The 22,498-nt window shown below is 51.3% G+C and overlaps 2 protein-coding genes across 11 annotated transcripts in view; one reads left to right on the plus strand and one right to left on the minus strand.

Moving 5' to 3' along the window:
* ABCC6 (ATP binding cassette subfamily C member 6) overlaps positions 1-13,948 on the plus strand; it is an 86,703-nt gene extending 72,755 nt beyond the window's left edge. For 4 of the 8 annotated variants that reach the window (XM_064362459.1, XM_064362462.1, XM_064362461.1 and 1 more), the window contains 3 exons: positions 2,335-2,493; positions 2,571-2,737; positions 2,905-3,203. In XM_064362459.1, coding sequence (XP_064218529.1) covers positions 2,335-2,493; positions 2,571-2,737; positions 2,905-3,145 — 567 coding nt within the window. In that variant the 3' untranslated portion in view covers positions 3,146-3,203. Of the gene's footprint in view, positions 1-2,334; positions 2,494-2,570; positions 2,738-2,904; positions 3,206-7,426; positions 7,622-7,956 lie in introns of those variants that run through there. The other 4 variants (XM_064362463.1, XM_064362457.1, XM_064362458.1 and 1 more) reach the window with 4 other exon arrangements.
* The window catches only part of ABCC1 (ATP binding cassette subfamily C member 1 (ABCC1 blood group)), a 191,589-nt gene continuing 182,847 nt past the window's right edge, over positions 13,757-22,498 (minus strand). For all 3 annotated transcript variants that reach the window (XM_064362456.1, XM_064362455.1, XM_064362454.1), the window contains 3 exons: positions 20,413-20,579; positions 18,507-18,701; positions 13,757-15,887 (listed from right to left, as the gene is read on the minus strand). In XM_064362456.1, coding sequence (XP_064218526.1) covers positions 15,779-15,887; positions 18,507-18,701; positions 20,413-20,579 — 471 coding nt within the window. In that variant the 3' untranslated portion in view covers positions 13,757-15,778. The remainder of the gene's footprint in view (positions 15,888-18,506; positions 18,702-20,412; positions 20,580-22,498) is intronic.

Consider the following 22,498-nt stretch of genomic DNA (forward strand, 5'->3'; position numbering starts at 1 on the left):
GGGTGGGATCGACCAAGCCATATCACATGTCTCCCTGGCTAGAGCCCCCTTTTTCAGGGGAATGAGCAGTGCAGGCTGGCCGGCTGGCTGGCATTCCGTGTGCCACTGGGGTATGAGAGAAAAAATCTCCTGCAGCCCAAATGGCCACCCAGTTTTGTGCTGGAAACCTGGGACACTGGTGTTCTGGGCACTGGAGGGAATCTCCTGGTCTGCGGGTTGTGAAGAACGTGGGAAAAGTGCAGTATCTGAGCCAGAGTGCAGGGAACTGTTCCCAAGGGCTTCCCTTGGCGAGGAGAGGGAGTTCTCTGGCGTCTTGTGCTTCCCAGGTGAGGCAACGCCCCGCCCTGCTTCGGCTTGCCGTCCTTGGGCTGCACCCACTGTCTCATCAGTCCCAATGAGATGAACCTGGCACCTCAGTTGGACATGCAGCGATCACTTGTCTTTTGGGTTGCTCTCACTGGGAACTGCTGACCGGATCTGTTCCTATTTGGTCATCTTGATGGAAAACTTTTTTTTCTGAGGCAGTCTCACTCTGTCGCCCAGGCTGGAGTGCAGTGGCACTGTCTCTGCTCACTGCAACCTCCGCCTCCCAGGTTCAAGTGATTCTCCTGCCTTAGCTTCCCAAGTAGTGGGGATTACAGGTGCATACCACCATGCCTGGCTAATTTTTGTGTTTTTAGTAGAGACTGGGTTTTACCATGTTGGCTAGGTTGGTCTCAAACTCCTGACCTCAAATGATCCACCTGCCATGGGCTCCCAAAGTGCTGGGATTACAGGCACGAGCCACCGTGCACAGCCGTCCTGTGATCTTTATCAGCGTGACTGACACTGCATGTCATTCCCCTGCTCAAAACCTTCTAGTAGTTCCAGCTTCTCTTGGGCTGAAGTCTGAATTCCTGAGCTTGGTATTCAAGGCTCTGCCTAGCCCAGGTCCTGCCCCACCTCCTCTTTCATTGCTCTGCCTGGGCTTAGCCAGTGTTGTGGAGCAGCTGCGTCTCTGCCAGGGGGCACGTGGTGCCACGAGCTCCATGAGCTTCTAGTTTTGGAAGCCCACTTGGTGGGTTCGTTACCTGCAGTGTTCGCCTTCCTTGAACTCCTATTCAACCTTCAAGCTTCCATGCAAGTATCTCCTCCTCTGTGAGGCCTTCTCTTTTTACCGCTACCAAATCCCAGGCAGCATGAGCAGCACCGCCTTGCTTCCCTGAGTTGCCAAAGATCCAGAGCTTGGTAATAAACAGTGTTGTTGTCTGGGTGCTGGGGCTTATACCTGCAATCCCAGCATTTTGGGAGGCCAAGGAGTATGAAACCAGCCTGGCCAACATGGTGAAACCCTATCTCTACTAAAAATACAAATACCAGCCAAGCATGGTGGCAGGAACCTGTAGTCCCAGCTACTCAGGAGGCTGAGGCAGGAGAATCTCTTGGCCCTGGAAGGTGGAGGTTGTAGTGAGCCAAGATCGTGCAACTACACTCCAGCCCGGGTGATAGAGCAAGACTCTGTCTCAAAAATGAATGAATCAATCAATAAAAAGAGCATTGTTCATCATACTGTATTCCATTTACTCAGTTGCACTGTTTCCTAGACGAGATGGCGGCACACTGGAGCTAGGACTCTTTAATTCCCTTACTTCTGGTGCTATACATGGCCCTGGCATACTATGGGGTGACCCACATGTTTCAGTCATTTATTAAATAATGTTGAACCCCACCTTGTGTCAGGCGCTGGGGATGCAATAGTAGCAAGAGAGATAAAGATGGAGGAGGGGTAACAGATGGGAGATGGATAAGAGAATGGACACATGGATAGGATGGACGAATGAGAGAAAAAAGTGGATGAAAGGATTAATAAATTGATGAATAGCAGAGAAGAAATGAGAAATGGATGGACAGACAGAATGCGGTAGAAGAATCAGAGGGATGGGATTGGGGATGGATGGATGGGATGGAAGAATGAGAGATAGAGGGATGGAACTGGGGATGGGTGGGATGGGGTGTGAAGAAGGATGACTGACAGGGATGGATGAACTCCCGGATGGGGTGGGGGAGTAGAAACGACAAGAGCTGATGGAGAGGTGTCAATAGAAGGATGAGGAACGATGGAGGAACTAAAGGATGGATGAGGGGAGAGATGGGAGAGAGATGAGGTAAGGGGAAGATAGAGAAGAATGCAGATGGAAGACTGGATGGATTGATGGGTGGATATACAGAAAGGTAGATGGAAGGGGGGCCTTTACACAGTGAGGGATGGGCAGACAGAGCTGGGGCATAGCGGAAACATAACCCCAAAAATGCCCAAGGACCCTCCAGTCAGACCAGGGCTTTCCTCCTGGACAGGTGGGCATCGTTGGCAGGACAGGGGCCGGAAAGTCCTCCCTAGCCTGTGGGCTGCTGCGGCTCCAGGAGGCAGCTGAAGGTGGGATCTGGATCGATGGGGTCCCCATTGCCCACGTGGGGCTGCACACACTGCGCTCCAGGATTACCATCATCCCCCAGGTGAGGCTGGTCGCGGGGTGGGCAAAGGTGGGAGGCATGGTGGGGCCCCGCTCTGATCCACTGCCTCTCCCCACCAGGACCCCATTCTGTTCCCTGGCTCTCTACGGATGAACCTCGACTTGCTGGAGGAGCACTCGGACGAAGCTATCTGGGCAGCCCTGGAGACGGTGCAGCTCAAGGCTTTGGTGGCCAGCCTGCCCGGCCAGCTGCAGTACAAGTGTGCCGACCGAGGCGAGGACCTGAGGTATGGTCATCCCACCATGGCCAGGACCTGCGGGGAGGCGGGGGATGGGGAGGATGGCCAGGCTCTCCCCAAGGGCCCTCAGGAAATGCCTCCCCCGGTAGGATTATTACTCTTACATGAATGACCATGTTTCTCTTTTTTGAGATCGTTTTACTCTTGCTGTCCAGGCTGGAGTGCAATGGCGCGATCTGTCGGCAGCCTCCGCCTCCTGGGTTCAAGCGATTCTTCTGCCTTGGCCTCCTGAGTAGCTGGGATTCAGGGCACCTGCCACCACATCCGGCTAATTGTATTTTTAGTAGAGATGGGGTTTTGCCATCTTGGTCAGGCTGGTCTCAAACGGCCGACTTTCTGATCCGCCCGCCTCGGCCTCGGCCTCGGCCTCCCAAAGTGCTGGCATTACAGGCGTGAGCCACCGCGCCTGGCCAAATGTCTCTGATCTGCAATTCCAAGCTCCAACACAGTCTCTGAATACCAAGATTTCCCCCCCTAAATTAGTCTTCCAAGCTTATTTGGTGGTAAAACCCAACCTCAGCTGACACGGGGCTACTGATAGTCTTTATTGCTCTTGCTCAGTATTTATTTTGCTATAAAAATATCGTTTGATATTGGGTGGTAACCTCACCACTCACTGGGACTGTAAGTAACATCGAATTTTGTTTTTTTTTAATGTCAAGTGTGGGCTGGGTGCTGTAGTTCATGCCTGTAATACCAGCACTTTGAGAGGCGGAGGCAGGAGGATTGCTTGGTCCAGGAGTTCAAGACTAGCCTGGGCAACATAGCAAGACCCCCATCTCTAGGACTATGGGCATGTGCCACCATGCCTGGCTATTTTTTTTCATAGTTACTTGGGAGCCTGAGGTGGGAGGAAAGCTTGAGCCAGGGAGGCGAAGGTTGCAGTGAGCCGAGATCATGCCACTGCACTTCAGCCTGGGTAACAGAGTAAGATCCTATCTCCACAAAAAAAAAAAAAAAAAAGGTTTGTAGGCGTGGTGGCTGACATCTGTAATCCCAGCACTTTGGGAGGCTGAGGTGGATGGATTACCTGAGGTCAGGAGTTCAAGACCAGCCTGGCCAACATGGTGAAATCCCATCTCTACTAAAAATAAAAAAATTAGCTGGGTATGGTGGCAGGCACCCATAGTCCCAGCTACTTGGGAGGCTGAGGTAGGAGAATTGCTTGAACCCAGGAGGTGGAGGTTGCAGTGAGCCGAGATCACACCGCTGCACTCCAGCCTAGGCTCCATCTCAACAACTAAAAATTGTGGGAAAAAATACACATAAAATTTACTATCATCTCAACTTTTGTTTTGGAGACAGAGTGTGGCTCTGTCATCCGGGCTGGAGTGCAGTGGTGCAATCTCGGCTTACTGCACCTTCCCCCTCCCAGGCTCAAGCCTTCTTCCCACCTCAGCGTCCTGAGTAGCTGGGATTAGAGGTGTGAGCCACCATGCCCAGCTCATCTTTCTTCTGTAGAGACAGGGTTTCGCCATGTTGCCTAGGCTGCACGCAGACTTGCCTAGGCCTTCCAAAGTTCTGGGATTACAGGTGCGAGCCGCCACGACGAGCCCATCCACCCGTTTTTCAGTGTGCAGTTTCTGTAGTAATACATACATTCAGTTCCACAACAAAACTGAAACTCTGTACCCATGAGACCCTAACTCCCGTGTTCCCTTCCCCAGCCCCTGGCCACCAGTATTTTACCTTTTTTTTTTTTTTAAACAAGAGTCTGACTCTCATTGCCAGGCGGGAGTGCAATGGCGTGATCTCCACTTACTGCAACCTCTGCCTCTTGGGTTCAAGCGATTCTCCTGATTCAGCCTCCCAAGTAGCTGAGATTACAGACATGCGCCACCACCCCCAGCTTATTTTGTATTTTTTAGTAGAGACAGAGTTTCTCCATGTTGGTTAGGCTGGTCTCAAACTCCTGACCTCAGGTGATCCGTCCGCCTCGGCCTCCCGAAGTGCTGGGTGTGAGCCACGGCGCGCAGCCTCTACTTTCTGTATCTCTAAGTGTGACTACTGTGGATGAAAGTGGAATCGTATCTGGAATCAGTGTCTGTCTTTTGTGACTGGCTTGTTTCACGTAGCATGATACCCTCCAGGTTCATCCATGGTGTAGCACCTGTCAGATTCCCTTCCTTTTTAAGGCTGAATCATTTTCCATTACAGGTATAGACCACATTTTGCTTATCCATTTATCTGCCAGTAGGTACCCAGGCTGTTTCCACCTTTTGGCCACTTTGAATGATATCACTATGAACATAGTTGTACAGGTATATGCTTTTAAAAAAAACTAAGGTGGCCAGGCATGTTGGCTCACCCCTGTAATCCCAGCACTATGGGAGGCCGAGGTAGGCAGCTGAGACCAGTCTGACCAATATGGTGAAGCTGTGTCTGTCTCTACTAAAAATACAAAAATTAGGCCGGGCACGGTGGCTCACACCTATAATCCCAGCACTTTGGGAGGCCGAGGCGGGTGGATCACGAGGTCAAGAGATCGAGACCATCCTGGTCAATAAGGTGAAACCCCGTCTCTACTAAAAATACAAAAATTAGCTGGGCATGGTGGCGCGTGCCTGTAATCCCAGCTACTCGGGAGGCTGAGGCAGGAGAATTGCCTGAACCCAGGAGGTGGAGGTTGCAGTGAGCCGAGATCTTGCCATTGCACTCCAGCCTGGGTAACAAGAGCGAAACTCCGTCTCAAAAAAAAAAAAAAAAAAAAAAAAAAAAAAAAAAATTAGCCAGGTGTGGTGGCAGGTGCCTATAATCCCCTCTCAAGAGGCTGAGATATTGAGGCAGGAAAATCGCTTGAACCCAGGAGGCAGTGGCTGCAGTGAGCTGAGATAGCGCCACTGCACTCCAGCCTGGGCGACAGAGCAAGACCCTCTCAAAACAAAAGGTGTTCAGGATTTATAAACCCCTCTGACCCTGAGGGTGTCAGAATGGCTCTCAGTAGGCAGTAATTTCCAGCACTAGAGAGGCAGCATTGCTTGGGGGGTGAGAGTATACACAGGTGACAGACTGCCTGGGCTCAAATCCAGGCCCCCCACTTGCCAGCTCTAGGATCTTGGGCAACTTACCCATCTCTTGTGCCTCAGTTTCTCATCTGCAAAGCGGAAATAGCACCCACCTACTTTGCAAGGATTGAGTTATATGCACAAAGTTGTTGCAACAGTGCCAGGCAGAGAGGAAACAGTAATTATTCATTACAGTCCTCAGAGTCACACTCCTGATAATGTCATTTCAAAGTTGGAATTGGAGGCCTGAGCCTTGCCCGAGGTCACACAGCTTGTAAGTAGTGAGGTCGGGACAAGACCCAGGCCCTCTAATGCCTGTGTGACGGTAGTGGGTTCTGATCGTCTAAAGGGATGCTTTAGACGTTTTGTGGAAGGGTTTACTGTGTAAGACAGCCATGCTGGGTCCCAGGGCCCAGTTCCCACCTGGGTCAGGGACTCACTGGCTTCATGACCTGGAATCTCAACTTCTCCACTTTTGTAATTAGAGGCTGCTACTCCATGCCAAGGGCTTACTCTGTGACAAGCCCACACACTTTTACATGACTTGTCTTCACAATTCAGTGTGTGTGGGGGGGATCCACAGACTCTGGGGTCATAGGACTTGGGTTCAAATTAATTAGGGACCCACCACTAGCCTTGAGATGTTGGTCAAGCCACTGAGCTTCTCTGTATCCATGTCCTCCTCTTTCAGAAGAGGAGAACAATAATACCTTCCTTTGTGGACAAGAGGAGGGTTGAGTCAACATATATACAAGCACTTAGAATGTGTCTGGTACAAGGCGAAGATGCAGAAATAGAAATAGCCATAGACAGGGCAGGTGCGGTGGCTGATGCCTGGAATCCCAAGTCCCACCCATGTGTTGTACATGTGTACATTGAAGGCCCGCTTGACACCAGCCTGGAAGGTCTTAGGAAGAGTGTAGATTGTATTCTGGAAGCAGCGGTGGGTCATATTAGGTTTGTTGGCAAGGGCAGGACTGAAGTCAAAGCCGTGCTTTCGCTGTTGGAGGAAACATCAATTAGCGCAGCCGTTATGGAAAACAGCATGAGGATTTCTCAAAAAAACTAGAAGTAGAACTACCAGGGCGCGGTGGCTCACGCCTGCAACCCCAACTTTGGGAGGCCAAGGCGGGTGGATCACCTGAGGTCAGGAGTTTGAGACCAGCCTGGACAGCATGATGAAACCCTGTCTCTTTACTTAAAAAATAGAAAAAATTAGCCTAGTGTGGTGGTGCATGCCTGTAATTCCAGCTACTTGGGAGGCTGAGGCCGGAAAATTGCTTGAATGGGGAGGTAGAGGTTATAGTGAGCCGAGATTGTGCCACTGTACTCCAGCCTGGGTGACAGAGCAAAATTCCATCTCAAAAAAAAAAAAAAAAAAAAAAAAAAGGCAAAGGGAAAAAAAAGGCCATCAACAGAAAAAAATAAAATACTCATTTCACAGGAGGGAAAACTGAGACACAAAGGATTTGAATGACTTGCCCATAGTCAGCCTGCTCAAAGCTGGCAGGAAAGGGATTCCCATCAGCTCTGCAGCCTGCAGACCCCATGTATGGGGATGTCTCAACACAGGCACCTCACTCCTGCACTCTCACAGACCTGTTTCTGGGCACACCCCACATATCACGATGTGCCAACACACAGCCCACCTAATTGTCCCAATCATTCCCAGTGTGGGCCAGAAACAGCTCCTGTGTCTGGCGCGTGCTCTTCTCCGGAAGACCCAGATCCTCATCCTGGATGAGGCTACGGCTGCTGTGGACCCAGGCACGGAGCTGCAGATGCAGGCCACGCTCGGGAGCTGGTTTGCACAGTGCACAGTGCTGCTCATCGCCCACCGCCTGCGCTCCGTGATGGATTGTGCCCGGTAAAGCCCCCGCCCCGGCCAGACCTCAAGACAGCTCTGCAGCGGGGTGTGGGGGGAGTGGAGGCAGTCCCGGGCCACTGGTTCCAGGTTAGAGCTGGAAGGGCCCTGAATGGGGCCAGAGCAGGAGGAATGCCCGATAACACCTGCCAAGCAGGAAGGCTGCCCGAGGACATGCGCCCAACACGCGCTTCCAACCCAGCTGTGAGGGTCGGGGAGCCGCACAGAAAGCAGGAGGTCTAGGGAGAAAACCTCAGTGCAGACACACTGGGCTCTCACAGCTGCTGAGAGCCTGGGCTGGTGTCCAAAGAGCCTCTCTGTCTCCCTCTCCTCCGCAGGGTTCTGGTCATGGACAAGGGGCAGGTGGCAGAGAGCGGCAGCCCAGCCCAGCTGCTGGCCCAGAAGGGCCTGTTTTACAGGCTGGCCCAGGAGTCAGGCCTCGTCTGAGCCAGGCTCCTCAACCGTCCCCGGCCCCACTGGGCCAGCCCGCAGAGCCTGCAGTGCTGGAGACGGAAGTGGTCCCGGGGTCATCGACAGCTCCACGCGATGTTGAGTCTAGACCTGTTTTTGCTCTCTGGGAGGAAAATGGCAGAGAAAGTGGCCGATGATCACACAGCACCAGAGCCGGAAGGACCTAGCAATACACAAATCACCTGCAGCCAGTGTCAACAGTGACCCTCAGCCCTGGCTGAGCCCTGGACTCACCTGGGGACACAAGCACCTGCCTAGGCTCGCCCTACACCCTTAAATCGGAATCCCTGGGGCTGGGGACTGCAATGGTGTGTGTACGTCTTACAAATTAACAGTTTCATTTTCGGATAATCCTAGATTCACGTGCAGTTAAAGGAAACAGTATCGAGAAATTCATGTACTCGTTACCCCATTTCTCCCAACGGCAACATCTTGCTAACTCTAGTATAGAGTATCACAGCCAGGGAATTGCCATCGACACACCAGTCTTGCTCGGATTTCCCATTTGACTTCTACGTGTGTGTATGTGTATTTATTTTGGTCCATGCAGTTTTATCACACGTGTAGTCTTGTGAATCCATACCACGGTGAGGATACGGAAGAGCCACCACCATTTTCTGGCCACACCCATCTCCTGCACTCCTGCCCCCGCCGACCGTGCTCTGTTCCCCAGTTTTGTGTGTATATAGATAGATCTATATATATTTTTTGAGACAGACAGAGTCTCACCCTGTGGCCCAGGCTGGAGTGCAGGGGCACAATCTTGGCTTACTGCAGCCTCCACATCCCGAGTTCAAGTGATTCTTGTGCCTCAACCTCCCGTAGTAGTTGGGGTTACAGGTGTGTGCCACTATGCCCAGCTAACTTTTGTATTTTTTAGTAGAGAGGTTTCACCGTATTAGCCAGGCTGGTCTTGAACTCCTGGCCTCAAGAGATCCACCCTCCTTGGCCTCCCAAAGTGTTGGGATTACAGGCGTGAAACACTGCGCCTGGTCGAGCTTGTTATATAATTGTAAAGCTCCCCCATCGGATTCCAGAGTGCAGCCAGGACTGAGAACTTAGAGCCCCCACATCTCTGCTGCTCCTCCCCCACCGGCGATGAGCTCCAGGGACACAAAAGCCTGGTCCCCCCATGCCAAGCATGGGTCCTCTCCACTCATGAGCAAGTCAAATGTGCGTGATCCGTGTCTAAAACAACAGAGGACCCAGGACTACTCAGCCCTCAATGGGAGAATTTGCCGAGGACTTGGTGCATTTCCTTTGTTTTGAGAGAGTTTTGCTGTGTCACCCAGGCTAGAGTGCAATGGCATAGTATCAGCTCACTGCCACCTCCACCTCCCAGGCTCAAGCAATTCTCCCACCTCAACCTCCCAAGTAGCTGGGATTACAGGTGCCCCCCACCATGCCCAGCTAATTTTTGTATTCTTGGCAGAGATGGGGTTTCACCATTTGGCCAGGCTGGTCTACAACTCCTGACCTCAGGTGATCTATCCGCCTCGGTCTCCCAAAGTGCTGGGATTACAGGCGTGAACCACCATGCCTGGCGGGTGCATTTCTTACATGTGGTTGCTAAAGACCAAATTCCAGCTTCCTGGGGGCACCCCAGCAACCATCAGAACACCTGGAGTGTTTCTGTTCACCGTTCCGCTCCAGATGCTGCTGACATCCACAGGCCGGAGCCCGCTGAGCGTGGAGAACTTGCTGTAACCCAGGGCGGCCAATGCACAGCTCGTTGCATTCCTCACATATTACTTTCTTTTCGAGACAAAGCCTTACTCTGTTACCCAGGCGGAAGCCCAATGCCACGATCTCAGCTCACTACAACCTCTGCCTCCCAGATTCAAGTGAGTCTCCTGCTACGGCCTGCTGAGTAAGTAGCTGAAATTACAGACATCCACCACCATACCTGGCTAATTTTTGTATTTTTACTAGAGCTGGAGTTTCACCATGTTGGCCAGGGTGGTCTTGAACTCCTGACATCAGGTCATCCGTCCCCCCTCAGCCTCCCAAAGTGCTGGGATTACAGCCGTGAACCACTATGCCCAGCTGCCTCACGCCTGTTTCTGACAGCGGTCAGAATATTAATATTGGACTCACCAAACCAGCTTCAGTCACCAGGAAAGAGGAACCACGTCTAACACAGCCAAGCTTCAGGCCACAGAGAGATCGCTGGGAAGGGAGGGCAGCGTGAGACACCAGATAACTCCCTTGATCCTAACTTGACAGGGCCAGGGCGTCTCACTGACCTCGTGGCACTGCTGCAAGGATAACCTAAGTTAATACATGGATTTGAGGGTGTGGAAGCAGAGAAGGCAATACCCAGGCTTTCTCAACCTTAGCATTACTGACACGTGGGGCCACAACGTTCTGTGCTGTGCGGACACATCCTGCACACCGTAGGACAGTCAGCAGCGTCCCTGGCCTCTCATTCACCAGATGCCAGTAACCTCCTCCCCCTACCACCACCAGTGTTGTAACAAAGTATCTTCAGACGCTGCCCCACATCCCCTGGGGAGTCAAAACCACCTGGCTGGGCCAGACACAGTAACTCACACCTATAATCATGCTTTGGGAGGGCGAGGTAGGCCGATCACTTAAGGTCAGAAGTTCGAATCCAGCCTTCCTAATATGGTGAATCCCCGTCTCTACCAAAAATATAAAAATTAGCTGGGTGTGGTGGCGGCTCTAGTAAGCCCAGCCACTCGGGAGGCTGAGGTAGGAGAATCGTTTAAACCCAGGTGGAGGAGCCTGCAATGAACCGAGATCACGGCACTGCACTCCAGCCTGGGAGACTGAAAAAAAAAAAAAAACCCAAAACAGAAAGACCCACTTGGTTGAGAATCCCCGGTCTAACCTGCCCCGCTGCCATCCATCATCCACGGATACTTGGGTGGTGGCTGTGCCGGTGCCGGTGCCGGGCGGAGGAGGGAGGCAGGGATTCCACCTTTTCTTGAGGACACAGGGCCTGCTCCGTCCATTTGGTCAAGGGACTTTCTGATGGCCCATCCTGACAGAGGGTTTTGTGATGCCCCTTTAGGCCTGGAGTAATCTAAATCTAGATGGAAATGCAGCTTCTACCTCCTTCAAAGTGGAGCAGGGAGTCCTCAGTCTTCACCTGCCCCGAGTCATGCCCACAAAGCTGCGGACCTACAACTGCCTACTCCTAGTTCCATTTCACAGGTGAGGAAACCGAGGCTCGAGGAGTTGACATGACTTCACAACTCCTCACAAGTGGATGACCTAGTTAGTAAAGACAGAGTGGGGATCTGCTTCTGAGTGTAATGTCAGAGTCACTGCACCGGGCACGTGTGTGCTGTAGACAAAGGAAGGGCAGTAGATGCAGCCTTTGTCTTTTCTCTGCCTGGAGCTGAGCCACCTGACAGCCTTGCAGAGTGACCCCAGGCAGGGGCTGCCGTGTGGGCGTTTGGCAAACTCAGCTGGGCATGAGGCAGGGCCACCAGACCCTCTTTCCTAGGCTGTGTGCCAGGAAGCAGAGTGTGGGCCACGGGCCGCTGGCATGCGGGAACTGGTGCCTGCCGGTCTGCTAATGAGGCTGCTGTCCAGCCTGCACCACAGCTGCCTGGAGATGTGCCAGCAGGACTGCCCGGGCCATTCATCCCCCTGACACAGGCTCTGGCCAGCAGCGCCTGGCTGGCGGGTGGAACACGAGTTAGATCCAGCAAGGCTGTGGACCTCCTCCCTCGGTCAATGCCTGCACCCAGTAGGCTCTTCAAACTCAACTCCATCCCCATTGCCACTGCGAACCCCTGACGCTGCTCTAAATGCCTGCCCCACACTCACCCAGCAGATCCGGAGACAAAGCCACCATCACTGGGCCCCTCAACAGGGCGCTTTGATAAGGAAGGTCCCACCATCGGGCCCTTTTAGCAGATGAGAAAGCAGAGCGTGAGTGGTGTCTCTGCCCCAGCGGTCTTGCTTCAAAGCCTGTGTCCTCACCACCAGGCTACTTTGCCTCTTTTTCTTTTTTTAAAAAAAAAACAAAACTACAGGCAGGAGCCACTCCATCCGGCCAATACCACTAATTCTAATGGTCACCACCTCACCAGCTTCTCACTGGGCACCTTCATACTCCAGTTCCTAACACAAGCCAATGACTTCATTCAGGCATGAGCCACCACGCCTGGCGACACTACCCATTCGCATGGTTATGACCTTACTGGCCTTTCACTAGTCACCTTCATACTCCGTGGTTCCCAGTGCACACCAGTGGTTTCAGTGGGGCGTGAGTCACTGCACCCAGACAATACCACTACTTCTAATGGTCACCACCTCACCCACCTTCTCTGGACACCTTTGTACACCACAGTCCCTAGTTCAAGCCAACAATTTCAAACAGGGACAGCAAGGATTCACATGTACTTGGTACATGGTTTTAGGAGCGGGAGAAATGGTGTGCTCTCCAAATGTAAGGAACGTTCCTTACTGCCCAGATTCACCCAGTTCGAAGCTAGAAACCAAACACTCTAGTCTGACTACTCCAGTCTGACTACTCCACTACCCACAACTTGGGGACCACGTCAATTAGGAAAGGGGGAAATACTTCTCTTCCGCCAACACTGCTCCATTTCCAGTCTCCCGCAGTAGTTGGGTGGGGGCCATGTGACTCATTTGGGCCGAGCTATGAGTGGGATTCACTGCATCAGTTCTGGTTTTAGACACAGAATAGTCGGGAAGAATCGTCCACTCTCTTCTCCCACAGTGGAGAACTGGAAGCCAGCCCTTCGGAGGCTATGTCGTAAAACCAGGACGTCTGGATCAGCTGTCACAGGGAAATCAGCTACCCCAGAGAGGCAGCTGACTCTCATCAAGAACTGCATGAGCAGGAAATAAAGCTTGCATGCATTTCCCAAGATTTTACGGCGAATTTTACACTGCAGCATGGCCTTGCCTCTCTGGACTAACATAAAGGGATTTTCAGACCAGGCGCGGTGGCTCATGCCTGTAATCCCAGCACTTTGGGAGGCTCAGGTGGGAAGATCCCTTGAGTCCAGGAGTTTAAGACCAATCTGGGTAACACAGCAAGACTCTGTCTCTATAAAAAATTTTAACAATTAGCCAGGCATGGTGGCACATGCCTGTAGTCTCAGCTACTCTGGAGGCCGAAGCAGGAAGATTGTTTGAACCGAGGAGGCTGAGGCCGCCGTGAGCTATGATCATGCCACTGTACACCAGCCTGGGCAACAGAGTGAGACCCTGTCTCTAGGAAATAAAAGCGGGGGCAGGATTTTCAAGGATCATTCTGCCCACATGTGATTTCCGCCTCACCTGTCTTAGAACCTTACCAAAGCTACGCATACCACACACATCACTGCTCACAGGGTATGTACAATCAGCCTCATTTTACAAAAGTAAGTGAGGCTCAGAGGCTAAGTGACCATCCCAGGGTCACATGAACAGCAAATGACAAGAGCAGGACTCAAGCTAGGGTCTGTCCACCCTGCGGCTGCCCCGCCTTCCCACTGAACCCCACCTGACGCGTGATCTCTAGGACTCGCTCTTTCTGGCAACAGCTCCCACCAGAGGTGACGTGTTTGTCAAAAGGAAAGAAGAGACACGGGAAGATCCCACATCCTGACCGTGCCAGAGGAGATGGCTGGAACCCTGGCTGACGCCCCAAAGGAAAGGGAAACATCAATTAGAAAGAAATAAAATATATATATTTTTTTACTGCAAATGTTCACACTTCCATTGTAAGCCATTACAAAAGGATCCCCCAAAACTTGGTTTATCTAACGCAAAAGAATGGTATAACTTACAAAAAATAAATATATTTTCACCTAAAAGAAAGATGCTCTCTGGGTGTGAAATTGGTGGCATAATTCTTTTTTCTGAGACAAAGTCTCACTCTGTCACCTGGCTCCAGCTAGAGTGCAATGGCGCGATCTCGGCTCACCACAACCTCTGCCTCCTGGGTTCAAGCAATTCTCTGGCCTCAGCCTCCCCAGTAGCTGGGACTACTGGCATGCACCACCACGCCCCGCTAATTTTTGTATTTTTAGTAGAGACGGGGTTTCACCATGTTGGCCAGGATGGTCTTGATCTCTTGACCTTGTGATCCACCTGCCTCGGCCTCCCAAAGTGCTGGGATTACAGGCGTGAGCCACCGTGTGCGACTGAAGTCAGCGACATAATTCTTAGCAAGTATGAGTCCTGGGGCAGCCGTCAGCTCTGGCTGCTTTCTGGATTCCACTCTGGGCTCCAGCCAAGACACCTGAAAGAACAGGCTTTAGAAGATGCTGCTTCTCCGTTTTCTTCCAGGAACACAAATGCAGGGTGCGCTTCTCACTGTTTCCTGGGAATGTTACTTCCCAGCATAACAATTCTCCTCCTAAGAAGTTCAAGTTTTGAGACTGTTTTTCTCCCTGGAGCAGTACTTAAAAAAAAAAAAAAAAAAGCAATATTCAAAGATGGGTTCTTTTCATGTCCTGGAAGAGCATCAGAGACTACATGTCAGGTTCTCCCCTCGGCAGCTAACCAGATGCCAAGGGAGAGAGACTATAGCCTAAAAACAAGGAAAAGATGCACAGGGATGCTTTTTGGTACCCACTAGTAATACTTGGGAGGTACTCGTGTTATTTACTTTGAAAGCTTCATAACCATGACCAGGTACCAGGAGAGGGAAAGAAAAGAGGCAGGAAGAAAAAAGAACACAGTCAACACTGTAAGCAACCAACACAGCTGTGGGCCAGGCCCCTGACACTTCTTCTGCTAGGACTGGTGCAGTAGCCTTCCAGCCAGTTGCTCGCCCTCAATCTCTATTTCTAGTCAATGTCAAATCCCCATGAGGCCATCTCCTAAATATTTACCCCACATCAATCATAGTGGGAACAGCAGTAAGTGTTGATTGTTCTTACATTGTTGAACAAAAGAAATAAGCAAGGGAAAGCCTGGAGTGGGGTGGGTGGGGAAGGGAGTCCAAGACGGAAAGTCGACTAAGAGACAATCCCCTGGCGCTGCAGTTCCAGCTCCAGGTTATCCATTAGTCCAACCAGGTCCCTTCCAGGAGGACAGGCGTGTGAGTGCACAGGCTGCCTCCAGTCCGAAGCAAGACCTGGTAGAGGTGATGCTGGGATGTCGGATCCCAGCTTCTGAGTGCCTGGAAGACCAGATGTCGGTAAGAGGGCCATCCAGGGTGCTGGGACACTGCCCACGGGAGAGAATGATTTTCAGCAGGCCCCTCAACCTCAAAACAGCATTCCCAAGGAAATGAGGCATTCTGGGTGGACCCAGACAAGGATGTTAGAGGTGATGGGAGCCAGAAGCATCTCAAAGACTTGGAGTCCACAGACGTCGGCTGAAGAGATCCGAGGCAGGAGACTGGATTTGGTCACTAGGATCTTCTATACAACCAATGACTCCTCTGTGGAAAGCACCAGAAACACACTTGCCTTCCCGGGGGTGTGAGGCTGTGTGTCTCGGGGCACCAGAAGCCAGGGCATGCATGTTTTGGGTGGCACACATCTCTGTCTCTCCTGTGTCTTCACGGCCAGTTCCAGGCAGGGGACCAGATGGTGGTGGCTGCTGCTTTGGGTATGTTTTAGTTATATGGATTTGGTTTTTATTTTTTGGTTTCAGTGTGGGAGGCTTTGTTTCCCAGGGGCGCTGACTCCTCCCTGGACGCTGGCATGTAGGCCCTGCAGTTCCGACCAGATATGCCAGCTCTGGGGCTCACACCAAGCTGGCATCTTTGGCCATGCTATAGAAGAGACCTCTTTGCTGCAGGAGGTCCGAGGGGGCGCCATACTCCTGGATTTCTCCTTTGTCCAGGACGATCACCCTGTAGAGGGAGGGTATACAGACATGAGGGGAACAAGAGGGGTTAGTACCTCATGCCCCCGGGACACCACCTGGGCAAGTCACTGCTTTGGGTCAGGCCCCTAACACTTTCTGCTAGGACTGGTGGAGTAGCCTTCCAGCTGGCTGCTCACCCTCAATCTCTATTTCTAGTCAATGTCAAGTTCCCATGAGGTCACCTCCTTAGTATTCACCTCCTTAGTATTTACCCCACATTAATCATGGTGGGAACAGTAATAACAGTGTTGACTGTCCACATTCACTGTTCCATTACATTCAGAGTAAAAGAAAAAGATCTTACCATGGTCTACAATAAGGATTGGCAGCATTTTTGTGAAAAAGGCCTGAGAGCAAATACTTCAGGCTGTGCAGGCCACATGGTTTCTGTTACAACTACACATCTCTGCTGTATTTAAAGTGTGAAAGCTGCCAGCGACAATGGCAAATGAACAGCGTGGCTGTGTGCCAGATCTGGCCTGTGCACTGTAGTTGACTGACCCCTAATATTTGAGGACCTATAGGATCTGACACTGCCCAGGTCTGACCTCATTTCTATGTCCTATATCTCAAAAGCACCAGCTCAGCATCTGTCACATAATAGGTGGTACTCAGTGAGCTAGAAACGTGATGTCTGTTGGGTACAGAGGCTCATGGCTGTAATTCTGGCTCTTTGGAAGGCTAAGACAGGAAGATCGCTTGAGGCCAGGAGTTTGAGGCTGTAGTGAGTTGTGATCTCACCACTGCACTCCAGCCTGGGCCACAGGGTGAGACCCTGTCTCAAAAATAAACAAAATAACATAAAATAGAAATACCATGTCACTCCTCTGCTTAAAACCTTCCTATGGCTTTCCAGGATTCTTAGAATAAGTTCCAAGCTTCTCGCCATGGTTACATGCTGCTCTAAGATCTAGCCCCTGCCTACCTTTCTGGCCTCGTCTCCTCAATTCCAACCTCTAGGTACAATGGCCTCCTCGTGCTAGCCTTCAAATCCATTAAGCGCATTCATTCAGTTTTACATTCAGCTGTACCAGCTGCCTAGAATGTTCTTCCTGTAGATCAGAGGTTGGCAAACTGTGGTCTGCAGGTCAAATCTGCCACCCTGCCTGTTTTTACTAATAAAGTTTTATTGGAACACAGCCATGCTCATTCATTTGTGCACTGTCTATGGCTGCTTTCACAAAGCAACATGGGAGCCAAGTAGCTGAGAGGCCACACGGCCCGCATGGCTGAAACTATCCCAGCCCTTACAGAACAAGGTTCAGGATCGCTATTCCAGACCTTCCCATAGCTGACTCCTTTTCATGGTTCAGGTCTCAGCTAAAATGTCACCTCCTTGGAGGTGACCCATGCAAAACTCAAAACCCCCCAAGAGCCTGGCAACAGAGCTGCATTTTGACTTTGTGGTTCCAGGCACTGATGCTTGAGGTGCGGGGGTGGCGTTCTGCATACAAAATGCTGAAAATTCTGTTTTATGACTGTGTTGAAATAAATAGAACCCAGGTTGGATTATACTCTTTTTTGGCTTTTTTTTTTTTTTGAGATGGAGTCTCACTCTGTTGCCCAGGCTGGAGTGTAGGGGCATGATCTCAGCTCACTGCAACCTCCATCTCCCAAATTCAAGCAATTCTCCTTTCTCAGCCTCCCGAGTAGCTGGGATTATAGGCATGTACCACCACACTTGGCTAATTTTTGTATTTTGAATGGAGACAGGGTCTCACCATGTTGGCCAGGCTGGTCTTGAACTACTGACCGCAGGTGATCCACCTGCCTCGGTGTCCCAAAGTGCTGGGATTATAGGCATGAGCCACTGCACCCAGCCTGCATCTGATTTTTAAAAGAAAAGTAAATCTTTCTGTAGGCCCCAGGCACTGGGCCTGCAGTGCTCGATGGAAACCCTGACCCTGCCTGGCCACTATCCTGTGTCCCTGGCAAGTGTCCTTCCCAGCACTGCTGCCCTCTGGAATCCTGTTGGTTTGTTGCTCTGTCCAATTTTTGTCTCCCTCATCTAATAAGCCACTTGGTGCCAGAAGCAGGGACCTCGTCTGACAGCAGCCTACAGAGTCTGCAGTGTCTGGAAGCAGGGCAGGTGCGCTATGTGGACACACTGACAGAATGAATGACTGGAAGATGTCAGAAATACCTGGTACCGCCAGGTGCAGTGGCTCCCGCCTGTACTCCCAGCACTTTGGGAGGCCAAGGAGGACTGATCACCTGATGTCAGAAGTTTGAGACCAGCCTGGCCAACATGGTGAAACCCTGTCACTATTAAAAATACAAAACATAGCCAGACATGATGGCACACGCCTATAGTCCCAGCTATTCAGGAGACTGAGGCAGGAGAACTGCTTGAATCCCAGAGGTGGAGGAAGCAGTGAGCCGAGATGGTGCCACTACACAACAGTCCGGGCAATGGGGCGAGACTCAATCTCAAAAAAAAAAAAAAAAAAAAAGAGAAATACCTGGTACCATCCATGATGAAGAGAGGATCCACTCACTGGGCTGTCACTCGGCATAAGGACAGTGTTCAGTGAATGAATAAATGAATGAGCCAGTAAGTGAGGCGAACTCCCCAAGCCCAGAGGCCACTGTGCCAGGACATCACCTTGTGTAGTCCATGATGGTGTTGAGCCGGTGGGCGATGGTGAGGACGGTGCAGCCCTCAAACTGCGTCCGGATGGTGGACTGGATGAGGTCGTCCGTCTCCAGGTCCACGGCCGCCGTGGCCTCATCCAACACAAGGATCTTCGTCTTCCTCAGCAGGGCCCGGGCCAGGCACACAAGCTGTCGCTGCCCAACACTTGACCAGAAGAAAAAGACCAGGAGACAGTGTTGGGTCAAACCACCTGGCCCTCAACCTAGGCCCAGGCTGCAAGGAGTGAGACGAAACACTCTGTGTTGCTTGACAGGACAGCCCGTCACTCCCAACATCTGTGCCTACAGCAGACATCACTAATCAATCGGAACACATCTCCCATTCAGCAAGACGCAGGTTCAGAATATTCTCAAAACAGTGGCTCACATCTATAAACCTCACACTTTGGGTGGCCAAGGTGTGAGGATTGCTTGAAGCCAGGAGTTTGAGACCAGCCTGGACAGCAAAGCTAGATCTCTCTCTCTCTAAAAAACAGAAATAAAAAAATCAGCTGGATGTGATGGCACACTTCTGTAGTCCCAGTTACTTGGGAGGCTGAGACAGGAGGACTGCTTGAGTCCCCGAGTTTGAGGCTGAGATCAAGCCACTGTACTCCAGCCTAGGTAACAGAGTGAGACCCTGTCTCTTAAAAAAACTAGAACAAAAAAGAGCCAGGCACAGTGGCTTATACTTACAATCCCAGCACTTTGTGAGGCCAAGGCAAACAGATCACTTGAGGCCAGGAGTTCCAGACCTGTCTGGCCAATGTGGTAATGATACTCCTTCTCTACTAAAAATGCAAAAATTAGCTGGACATGGTGGCAGGCACCTAACATGCAGCTACTTGGGAGGCAGAAGCAGGACAATTGCTTGAGACTGGGGGTGGAGGTTGCAGCTGAGATTGCATCACTGCACTCCAGCCAGGGTGACAGAGTAAGTCCCTGTCTCAAAAAAAAAAAAAAAAAAAAGAAAGAAAGAAAGAAAGAAATGGCCTCATATCCATGCATCCCTATCCAACTGCGGGGCCATGACAGTTGGCTCTGGACTCAGACATGTACCTTGCTTTGGCCAATAGGACACCAGCAAACATAAGACCAGCCAAAAGAATACTGTGAGATGCACATTGGGGCTTGCACGCTCTGGTGCCCCCATCACTGCCATGACAACATGCCCAAGCTGGTCTGCTAGAGAATGAGGGACATACCCTTCTTGCCCCATCTGAGGCCAAGTAGATGAGCTGACGGTCAGCTGACCTGAGACACGCATGTGAGCCCAGCCAAGATCAGCAGAGCCACCTGGCTGACTGCCCTCGCATGGTAGCAATGATCACTGCTTTATGGTTGAACATGACTGAAGCTTTGTGGCTGTCACAGAGATGGATAACCGAACCAGAACCAGGCACTAACAAAGACCACCACAGCAGCACCCCAGAGGTACCCGTGCTGTGCCAGGCATTAATGCTTTAGTTGCTGGGTCAGGGACAGAGCTCCAAGATCCTGGGAGAAGGACCAAGACAGCTGGAGTAGTGCATGGGGACTTGAGGGGCTCAGAGCAGTGCTAGTCAGCAACTGTACAGAGCCTTTCTATAGTTTAACAACTGACAGCCACTCTCAACTGAATGGAGCTGGTGCATATAAAGGGAAACACATTAGCCATCCTGGTTATAAAAAGCCTCATGGTATAAAAAGCCTGGATTAGACCCATTTTACAGATACAGAAACTGAGGCTCCAAAAGGTGAAGGGACAAATGGGTCATCTGCAGCACAACTGGGACTCAAATCCAGGTCTACCACAGGTCTGGACAGAATCTTCACACACCCCTCCCGAGGGGGCACCTCGGAGACCGTGTCCGGTGTCCCCAGTCCACCCCGCCTACCTGAGGTTCTCTCCGCCTTCCGCGCACTCGTGGTCCAGCTTGTCAGGAAGGGCTGACACGAAGTCCTTCAGGTGAGCCAGCTCCAGGGACGTCCAGACTTCTTCGTCCGAGTATTGGCTGAACGGGTCCAGGTTCATGCGGAGGGAACCCGAAAACAAAATAGGGTCCTGTTCAGAGAGAAGAGAGTGGCGGCATGTCACACCTATGTCACACTGACGTGGATGGAGAAGAGGTGAGGCATAAGGACTTCCGGCCAGGACTGGTGAAGGTGGGGTTTCAGAGCTCCTTGGAATCACTATTTCCGGAGACGTTAATAATAGAGAAAAAGGCCAGGTGCAGCGGCTCACGCCTGGAATCCCAGCACTCTCCGAGGCCGAGGTGGGCAGATCACTTGAGGTCAAGAGTTTGAGACCAGCCTGGCCAACATGGCGAAACCCTGTCTCTACTAAAAATGCAAAAATTAGCTGGACGTGGTGGCACACACCTGTAGTCGCACCTACTCGGGATGCTGAAGCAGGAGAATCACTTGGACCCGGGAGGCGGAGGCTGCAGTGATCCAAGATCCTGCCACTGCGCTCCAGCCTGGGCAACAGAGCGAGACTCCGTCTCAATTAAAAAAAAAAAAATTTCTTAATAATGGAAAAAAAAAGTCTGGAAAATCTGAGTTTGGCAAAATAAGACCGACTTCCTTTCCATACAACTTCCTAGAGCCTTCAATATGCAGGTAGGTTGAGAACCCTCCACAAGTGAGCTGCAGCACAGGTAACTCCTAATGGTAAAGTCCTGTAGATTTCTCACCTGTCCTCCAACTCCAAAAGAGAATCTTCTAAGAAGCTTTAGAGAAGATGACACTGAAAAGCAACATGTCAAAGAATCCACCTGCAGGGACTGGTCTAGAAAACCCTTATTTTGGCCGCGCACGTTGGCTCACCCCTGTAATCCACTCCTTGGAATCGCTATTTCTGGAGATGTTAATAATGGAGGAAAAGGACAGGCACAGTGGCTCACGCCTGGAATCCCAGCACTCTTGGGGGCCAAGGCAGGCAGATCACCTGAGGTCAGGAGTTGGAGACCAGCCTGGGTAACATGGTGAAATCCCATCTCTACTAAAAATACAAAAACTAGCCAAGTATGGTGGTGCATGCCTGTAATCCCAGCTAATTGGGAGGCTGAGGCAGGAGAATCGCTTGAACCCAGACGGTGGAGGTTGCAGTGAGCCGAGATCGCACCACCACACACCATCCTGGGAGACAGACTGAGACTCTGTCTTAATTAAAAAAAAAGAAATCCTTATTTCTTACCAAATACTGCATGTTCTCACTTATAAGTGGGAGCTGAACTGTGGGTACTCATGGATGTAAAGATGGGAACAACAGAACCAGAGCCTCCAAAAGTGGGGACAGAGAGAGGAGGGTAATGGTTGAAACTCTCTCTCGGGTACTTATTCAACATTTGGGTGATGAGATCCACAGAAGCCCAAGCGTCAGCATCACACAATATACCCATGTAACAAGCCTGCACGTGCACCCCGCGAATCTAAAATAAAAAGAAAACATTCTTATTTCTTGTCTAGCTCTCAGAAGGGTGAGAGATTCTCAGTCTGACTCTGACAGCAGAGAGAGAAGACGGTATCTTTTTGGATTTTTCTAGATGCTTGGGAAACTACCCCTTGCGGGGACAGGAGGTCGGGAATGATACTCAGGGATTTCTCACATTGTGAATCACATGCAAAGGGGAAACTGAGGGAAGCAGCAGCACAGCCTAAATTCAACACAAATAATGAAGGCCAGTCGGGCGTGGGGGCTCACGCCTGTAATCCCAGCACTTTGGGAGGCCAAGGCAGGAGGATCATTTCAGCCCAGGAGTTCAAGAGCAGCCTGGGCCACATGCTGAGACCCCACCACCACAAAAAATACAAAAGAGATTTAGCTGAGAATGGTGGCATGTGCCCGTAGTCACAGCTACTCAGGAGGCCGGGGTGGGAAAATCGCTTGAGCCTGGGAGGCGGAGGTTGCAGTGAGCTCAGACTGAGCCACAGCACTCCACCCTGGGCAACAGAGTGAGACCCTGTTTCAGGAAAAAAAAA

This window comes from Aotus nancymaae, unplaced genomic scaffold (assembly GCF_030222135.1).
Source record: "Aotus nancymaae isolate 86718 unplaced genomic scaffold, 86718_ANA_hifiasm-v0.15.2.pri h1tg000049l, whole genome shotgun sequence".
Lineage (NCBI taxonomy): Eukaryota > Metazoa > Chordata > Mammalia > Primates > Aotidae > Aotus > Aotus nancymaae.